Here is a 9,059-nt window from a genome sequence, read left to right on the forward strand (position 1 = left end):
ACTCTGTCGCCCAGGCTGGAGTGCAGTTACACGATCTCAGCGGTTCAAGCAATTCTCCTGCCTCAGCCTCCCGAGTAGCTGGGATTTACAAGCACATGCCACCACACCTGGCTAATCTTTTATATTTTAGTAGAAACGGGGTTTCACTGTGTTGCCCAGGCTGGTCTCAAACTCCTGAGCTCAGGCAATCCGCCCACCTCGGCCTCCCCAAATGCTAGGATTACAGGCATGACCCACCATGCCCAGCCTAATTTTTGTATTTTTTTGTACAGTCTCATCATGTTGTCCAGGCTGGTCTTGAACTCCTGGGCTCACATGATCTGCCTGCCTCAGCCTCCCAAAATGCTGGGATTACAGGTGTGAGCCACTGTGCCTGACCACAGCTAAGCTTTAAGAAATGACGACTTTGGTATAGTATCAAAGAAAATTATTCACACTTATCCGAATCAAAATATTCCTGCCTTTTCTATCTACCTACCTGTTCAAAGCTGAATTTTCATCCAATACAAAACACGACAACCTAAATTCAGCATTTTATTTATTTACTTTTTTTGAGATGGAGTCTTGCTCTGCTGCCGAGGCTGGAGTGCCGTGGCTCACTGCAACCTCTTGCCTCCTGGGCTCAAGCGATTCTCCTGCCTCAGCCACCCGAGTACCTGGGATTACAGGCACCCGCCACCATGCCCGGCTAATTTTTGTATTTTTAGTAGAGACAGGGTTTCACCACGTTAGCCGGGGTGGTCTCAAATTCCTGACCTCAGGTGATCCGCATGTCTGGGCCTCCCAAAGTGCTCGGATTACAGCCGTAAGCCACCGCGCCAGGCCTTAAAATTTATTTAACTTTTAATGGTGAATACTGATAGATAAAACCTACATAATAAAAATCTCTTATGAGCCTCAATAACTGTCAAGTGTATAATGATCCTGAGGCCACAATCTTTGAGAATGGCTGCTTTAAGTGAAAGAAGTCACTCTCTTTTCTCAAACATGCTAGTTTTCCTTAGGAGTCAGGCACAGCCGTGTCCCAGTCACTTGGGCCTGGCCTGCCTCCCTTTGCTTACCTCATGGGCAGATATATCTGCTTCCAGCAGTTGATGCTTTTTCAGCAGGTTATTCACAGAAGCCAGGTCTTTGCCGTAATCTTCGGATGCCAGCAGGGCCTCCACCTGGCAGTGAAAACATAAAAAGGAAAGGCTACTGTGTGGTGTATACTCAGCATTCTGGAAAGTTCAGGATGCCCAGTGGTTATTCCAGGTCCTTGTTTGGACAGTTGAATACTTCTCCATCACAGTGTGTTACTGTGATTCCTAGTCACCTTGATCAGCCTCCCCGGCCTGAGACACTCTCTCCACTCAGTCAGTCAAACCTAGGCTCCAGAGTCTATTCATAGTAAATACTACAGCTAAAGGCAAAATGCACAGCAATCCTAGTTCAAGGAAACTCCCCTAGGAAAGAATCAGCAGTATGGGCAAAGATTAACATTCAAAGGTATTCCCTGCAGCTAAATATATACACCAAAAGGCTGGGAACACCTGAATGTCCAACAATATGGGAACAGTTAAATTATGGCATGGCTCTATGATAAACTTACACAATTATTAAAAAAAAAATTTGTTTTTTGAGATGAAGTCTTGCTCTGTAGCCCAAGCTGGAGTGCAATGGTGTGATCTCGGCTCACTGCAAACTCCACCTCCTGAGTTCAAGCGATTCTCCTGCTCAGCCTCCTGAGTAGCTGGGATTACAGGAGCACACCACTATGTCTGGCTAATTTTTGTATTTTTAGTGGAGACGAGGTTTCACTATGTTGGTCAGGCTGGTCTCGAACTCCTGACCTCAAGTGATCCGCCTGCCTCGGCCTCCCGAAGTGCTGAGATTACAGGCGTGAGCCACCGCACCTGGCTAAAACCTCTATGATATTTTTATAGTCTGTGCTTTCCAAACATTCTCCAAGGAGAATACATGACTGACTCTGGTTTCCTAGATGCTACTATCTTGGTTTCTATCCTGGCATAGGCTTGTTAGAGTTGCACGCTGTGTAACTATCCATAATCTCTTTCTATTTGCCTTCCCTATGGACATGAGTGATCTGCAGTCCAAGTGTCACTCCCAGTCAGCTCTCTTCTCTAAATATTCACTTCCTTTGCACATCAATCCCTTACAGCATGCAACTCATATGTAATAAAAGTTTCTGTGAAAAGGGGTATCTGGTGAGCCCTGCCTTTTCATGGTTTGGGGCTCACTGATGAACCCACTGTCCCAAATGACTAGAAATTCCCCACTGGTGGGAAGAGAAACCACTCAGTGTTACCTCAGACAGCCAGAAGTCAAAGTCCTTGATCCCTGTGTTGAAGTTCTGCTGCTTGTTGGCTTCTTTCAGTTTCTGGCTCTTTTCAGCTGACTTCTGTACCAAGAACTGCCACTGGTCAGCTAAGGCAGCCAGGCGGGCCTGGGGAACAGAAGGGAGCCAAAAAGAAGATGAAATCTATGAAGAATCCTCCCTCTCCTAAAGCTCAATTTGAGAACTTCTAAGAGAGGAGAGTGGAAAACACTCACAGGGGCCATTCTCACTAGCATTCCCCATCTGTAATTCAGCCTAAAGTCTTCTAATCTATTTAATTTCTTAAGACTGCATATCCAAGTTATTATATCAGGTTGATACTGACGTTGCTCATGTTCTTCCCCGGGCACCGGGAGCTGGTGGGCCATACCTTGACAGCATCCTCACTGCCGGCACAGGCTCCACGTTCAATGAGGGAGTTGCCCATGTCGATAACCCCACGGATCCGGTCAGCATTGGCATGCAGCTCTGCTTCAAAAGCCTGGTGCTTCTGGTGCTTGCTCTAAAAATACCAAAAAAATTTTTTTCCAAACCAGTTCCTGCTAGGTTATGTCTTTTTAGGAGGAAGGGGTTCTCAGAGGGAGGGGGTGGCAGCAAACATAAAGAACTGGGGCAAATGCCAACGTTTTTTACAGAAGGCAATTGGAATTTGTATGAAATATTTTAGGGTTCATCTCTTGGGGAGTTAACAAAGGAGAAAGGAAATATACTAGCTCAGGAGTAGATGAGGTGGAAGTCCTTATTTTTGAGACAGGGTCTTGCTCAGTTGCCCAGGCTGGAGTGCAATGGCGCAGTCTCAGCTCACTGCAGCTTCAACCTCTTGAGCTCAAGCAATCCTCGTACCTCAGCCTCATGGGTGCATGCCACCACACCCGGCTAATTTTTCTATTTTTTGTAGAGATGGGGTTTCCTAAGCTCAAGCAATTGAGCCGTGCTGGCCTCCCAAAGTTCTGGGATTACAAGCATGAGTCACCAAGCCCGGCCAAAAAATCAATTCTTGAAGTAGCTATGCTAGCTATTTAGGAGTGAAGCCCTAGAATTAAACACTTTCTAACACTATCCAGAAGATGGCAATGGCCAACTTCAGTTTTGAATCTGCTTGTACATCAATTTCCATCCATGGCTTTGTCCTTATTGGAGACAGGCTCTAATGAATGAGATACATATGGACGTTTCATCACCTAAAGCAGAAATCACTATTCAGCAAAATTCATAACATAAATTGTATTAACTAGCAAAATAATATTTGATGGTCAGTCTTATCCCTCTGTTGACAGAGGAGAAATCTACAGCTACTACAGACACTGGCTTTGTTGATTTATCTTTTGGTAGCTGTCATTAATAAAAACACTGGGATACTGTCAGAACCCAGGCTTGACTGCAAGAAGGAATTTATTTTCTGGGAAACGAAAGGGCTACGAGAAGGATGGGCTCCTGATCCTGGGTGCCTAATACGGTTTTTATGAATCCATAAAGAAACAGAAGGTACTGAAATGCTACAAGAGACAATTGCAAGGACATAGCAGCTGTGCCACAATTCTGGGAAAAATAATTGGCTGGGTGAGAAATGCAGGGTCTCAGGGGAGAGTGTTATTTGGGGGAAAACAACAACAACAACTAAAAGGCAGTAGTGTTGGGGAATTCTGCATCAAATGTTTCATTTCAGAGGCAGCAACTGTCAAAGGATGGAGCCATCTGGCTCAATTCAACACTAACATGAAATGTCCTTGTTACATTCTCTCACTGCCTGATCCCAAAGGCAAGAACAAAAAGGGTCTCAAACACTCAGATATCCTGACAGAAGTCCCACTCCTTTCTTCTTCTGTTCCTTGTTCTGATCACTCTTTGGTTCAAATCCCATTTATTCTCTTCTCTATCTTCATTTTTTCCACCCGCTTAAGCAACTTTGAGCTACACGTTAACTGAGAAGTCTCCTTTCACTACCTGTTGAGTAATGGCTGCTTTTATCTTAACTTCTCATTTGTGTTCCTTGAAGATTTGTAGGTATTAATAGATCATACGTCTCTCTACAGTTCTCTAGCTGTTCCTGTCCTGACTGGCACCTCTGGATGCCTGAGTGGCTATGCATTAAAATCCTCACACCGACTTGCCTCCCTCGCCTGGGCCACTGAACACCATGAAGCTCATAGCAAGTCTCAGCCAATGTCTACACAGAAAAAGCTGAAGCTGATATTCCATCTTCAAAAGGAAGCACTTCTTGAAAGAAAGTGGTCAACTACTGCCCCGCAAATCAAACACTGTACAGAATTTGCCTAAGTGATAAACTGGGGGAGAAAGGGAGGAGTAAGGCGTTGCAGGCTAATTACAACAGAGAAAGCTACATCCCACAGGGACACTTGAATGGAGTGTAATGGATGATTAGAAATGAAAAGGATGAAGAGACGGCAGCAGACTGTGTGACCACAATAACAATAATCTATGCAGAGGAACACAAATACTGGAGCTCATTTAACTACAACTCTTAAAAAAATTAAAAACTTACCAGCAGCTTGGAAAGCTATAAAAATAGATTAAAAGAATAAGAGTTCAGTACACTGATGTGGACACACATATCAGCTATTAAATAGAAACTCATTTTGTCATACTTCCCCCGGGAAGCTCAGTATTTGGGAACAGTAATAGAAGGAGGATTCTAGACTTTTATTACAGCAGAAATGGTTTTAATGGAGACAAATGAGGAAGGCGACTTTTAAATGGCTCTGAAACTTGAGTAGGGCTTTCCCACTGGCTTGACTTACTAAAACATTTTTCACTGACTTCCCATGGGTGCAAGGAGTTTGTTTTATAAATGCTTTAACAAAATCTACTCAATAACATAAGGCTACATCAAGACCAACACCCAGTCACTTCACCTTACCTGGATGTTGGTGGGATCCTTGTATGACTCATCACTCGCTGTCTGCAATTTTTCACTGATCCAAGCCTCAATCTCATCCACATCCCGGCTGAACTGTTGGAGGGTTTGAGATTCTCCTAACTTTGACCTTTTCTCAATCATTTGGGCTTTCAGACGTCGCCACCTGAAAGAGTGAAACCATGAGATCCAACAAGAACAGATCTTACCGTGGAGAAGGAAGTGGGGAGATAGAACAGGACTGGGCCTTCATATGAAGGGATGCATCCTCTCAGGGCTGGTGACTATGTCAGTGCCACAGGACACCCACCTGTCCAAGACCTCATTGCGCCGGCTAGAAATGTCTCCCTTGGCATAATGGCCGGCAGTGATGAGCTGGTCGGCAAAGGCCTGCAGAGCAGCAATCTTCTCCTCCTGTCAGAAAACAAAGGTGTGAGGTCAAGGTGGGCCTGCAGCTGGGCCCTGCCTGGATTGCCGGTCTTGAGAAAAGGACAGTTATTTTGGGTGACTGAGAACTAGCTGGTGGCAGGATCAGAATACACTGACACTTTAGAAGCAAGAGTGTAAAACGCCGAAAGCAAGCTTGATTTCAGTCATTACTAGAGTATAGTTTAACTCAAGAAGTCTCCAGGTCACTCAGGTGGGGCAGGTGTTAGAATATTAGAACAGAACAAAATTAAGCTTAATAATAGGAAAATGCTATCAGATTTATAGCAAAGTGACTTATAAATCAAAGTCTTACATCTTCCTTGTTGTTTGTTCATGTATTCCCTTACCTACCTACACATTTGTTTTTCCTCCCTTTGATAATAAATTTTTTTTTCCTGTGGCACCCCCATTATTAAAATCTCAGAAATACCAGAATCTATAAAGTTTTAAAGATTATTTATGTACATATTTTTCTTAGACAATGCAGGTATTCCTTGGAGATATAATAGTGACTCTATAAGCCAAGAAACAGATGTCAATGAGGAAAAATCCAGACTCCGACTCCATGGTCCAGAGGCTTCACCTGCACATTAATTGCTTTGTCAAAGTCTTCATGTTTTTTGATCAGAGCCTCTACGCTGTCCAGTGAGTCTCCTTTGTCTTCGGTATTCAAGAAAGCCTCCCGGGCAGCCATCCAGTTCTCAGCTTGCTCACAGTCCCGATGGAACAGCTAAAGAGGGCAAGAGGCAGGTGAGAAAATGAGGCTCTTCAGCAAGGAAACACTTGGTCAGAAAGCAGGAGCACACATACCTGCAATTCAAGGCACTGATCCAGCATCATCCTGCGCTGAACCCAGGCCTTCTCCAGGTCTGCACGCTCCTGGTCAAGAATATCAAGTTTCTGCTTGATCTCAGGGCTGGCATAGTGTCCATGAGCCAACAGCTGCTGTCCAAACTGCTCAAATGCCTGGAAAGTGCCAGCCCTGGCATCGATTTCTGTCCGGTGTTCCTGCCAAAAGGAGGGAAGGGATTAGGTAACTGGCAGCAGATGCCCACTCTGATGTCAACCATCGACTCACCACAAAAGGAGGGAATGAGGCCTCCAGTGCCCTGCAGAGCAGTCACGTCTTTGCTACTCAGCAGGCAGGTCCACGCACCTGGTGTCGCTCCAGCAACGCCTCAGCTCCGGTGACATCCTTGGCTAGTTCGTCTGAGGACACCAACCCCCGTATTCCATTGATCCAAGACATGAGGTCCCTGGAAACCAGAACCCCAGAAAAATAGCTATTACATTAACTGGTAAGGAGATCTTCTGCCCAGGAAAACAGGGAATGACATAATTCTTGCCTCAGAAAGTTATCTTGGGTTAATTTAATCTACTGAATGAGGCTAGGTCTTTGGGCAAAGTGTTTCAAAACTTCTTGTTCTTCTTGATTTTTTTTTTTTTTTTTTGAGACGGAGTCTCACTCTGTCGCCCAGGCTGGAGTGCAGTAGCCCAATCTCAGCTCACTGCAAGCTCCGCCTCCGCCTCCCGGGTTCACGCCATTCTCCTGCCTCAGCCTCCCGAGTAGCTGGGACTACAGGCATCTGCCACCACGCCTGGCTAATGTTTTTGTATTTTTAGTAGAGACGGGGCTTCACCATGTTAGCCAGAATGGTCTCGATCTCCTGACCTTGTGATCCACCCACCTCGGCCTCCCAACGTGCTGGGATTACAGCATGAGACACTGTGCCCAGCCACTGCTATTTTTTTAAAAGTCCGAATTTCTTGGAGGAAAACTCAGTAAGTTTATAATTAAGATCTTTTCACCCTCCAGAATAACAAGTTCTAGCTACAATTAAGTCTTCGATAGCTTCAAATGAAAAAGCCTTTGTTGGCCGGGCATGGTGGCTCACGCCTGTAATCCTAGCACTTTGGGAGGCTGAGGCAGGAGGATCGCTTGAGCTCACAAATTCCAGACCAGCTTGAGCAATGTGGTGAAACCCTGTCTCTTAAAAAAAGAAAAAGCCTTTCTTTAGGATTAACCCTTGAAGCCCTAGGCCTGTGCATGCATTTGATCCAGTTTCTCACAGCTGTGCAAGCACAAGGGCACAAAACTGAGTGTGTAAGGTCAGATATGATATGATTCCTTTTATATGATATGTCCAAAAAAGGCAAATCCATAGACACAGAAAGCAGATAAAGGATTCCTAGTGGGTGGGGAAGAGAGAAGAGGGGGTGATCAGTTAAGGGACGTTATTCTAGGGCAATGAAAATGTTTCAAAGCTAGAGAGGAATGGCTGCACAACACTGTGGATCCATTAAATGTCATGGATTGCACATTTTAAAGTGGTTAACTATATGTTATGTGGCCCTTATCTCAATAAAAAGAAAAAATAACTGCCAACTGGGACCTCCTCCCAGAGGCCTGTGAAAGAAAACAGCATCTGCCTACTCCCACTGCAGCAGGGGAGATGCCCCAGCTAACAGATACAAGCACCACAAGTGTGCAAGTGTGTGTGTAAAGTAATATTGTTAAAGAGCACAAAAAAAGACAAAATAAATGTCTGTCCTCAATGGCTACTGTTGAACAAGTCATAAATTGCCCATCCAGTGGATTGCTGTGTAGTCATTAAAAAGGCAGAGGTACAAGATTGTGGGACATTTTATAAGACAACTGGCCTAGTGTCCTAATGACATTAATGCCAGGTAAGACATAGGCCAGGTGAAGTGGCTCATTCTTGAAATCTCAGCACTTTGGGAGGCTGAGGTGAGAGGATCATTTGAGCCCAGGAATTTGAGACCAGCCTGGGCAACACAGTGAGACCTAGTCTCTACTAAACATTTCAAAACTAGCCAGGTGTGGTGGTACATGCCTATGGTACCAGCTACATGGGAGGCTGAGGCAGAAGGATCACTTTAGCCTGGGAAGTTGAGGGTGCGGTGAGCAATGATTGGGCCACCGCACTCCAGCCTGGGCAACAGAGCCAGATCCTACTGTCTCAAAAAAAAAAACCAAAAAAAAAACCAACAAAAAAAAGGCCAGACACGGTGGCTCACGCCTATAATCCCAGCACTTTGGGAGGCTGAGGTGGGTGGATCACCTGAGGTCGGAGTTCAAGACCAGCCTGGACAACATGGAGAAACCCCATCTCTACTGAAAAAAATACAAAATTAGCTGGGCTTGGTGGTGCATGCTACTTGGGAGGCTGAGGCAGGATAATTGCTTGAACCCGGGAGGCGGAGGTTGCAGTGAGCCAAGATTGCGCCATTGCACTCCAGCCTGGGCAACAAGAGACACATATATATGTATGTCTAGGGAAAAATATAATGTCATATGGCAAGGGGATGAGAGGGAGTACACCTGTACTTGGATAGGAAAGCAGAGACTTGTTTTTTTTTGAGGCAGAGTCTTGCTCCATCGCCCAGGTTGGAGTG

The 9,059-nt window shown here is 45.1% G+C and overlaps 1 protein-coding gene across 1 annotated transcript in view; it reads right to left on the reverse strand.

Moving 5' to 3' along the window:
* Positions 1-9,059, reverse strand: part of SPTAN1 (spectrin, alpha, non-erythrocytic 1) — an 82,637-nt gene that overhangs the window by 20,491 nt on the left and 53,087 nt on the right. The window contains exons 29-37 of the mRNA XM_011931450.1: positions 6,799-6,925; positions 6,453-6,650; positions 6,226-6,372; positions 5,524-5,627; positions 5,217-5,379; positions 4,842-4,856; positions 2,709-2,840; positions 2,309-2,446; positions 1,062-1,166 (exon numbers count right to left, since the gene is read on the reverse strand). Of these exons, the coding sequence (XP_011786840.1) occupies positions 1,062-1,166; positions 2,309-2,446; positions 2,709-2,840; positions 4,842-4,856; positions 5,217-5,379; positions 5,524-5,627; positions 6,226-6,372; positions 6,453-6,650; positions 6,799-6,925 (1,129 nt within the window). The remainder of the gene's footprint in view (positions 1-1,061; positions 1,167-2,308; positions 2,447-2,708; positions 2,841-4,841; positions 4,857-5,216; positions 5,380-5,523; positions 5,628-6,225; positions 6,373-6,452; positions 6,651-6,798; positions 6,926-9,059) is intronic.

Source organism: Colobus angolensis, unplaced genomic scaffold, assembly GCF_000951035.1.
Source record: "Colobus angolensis palliatus isolate OR3802 unplaced genomic scaffold, Cang.pa_1.0 Scaffold9, whole genome shotgun sequence".
NCBI lineage: Eukaryota > Metazoa > Chordata > Mammalia > Primates > Cercopithecidae > Colobus > Colobus angolensis.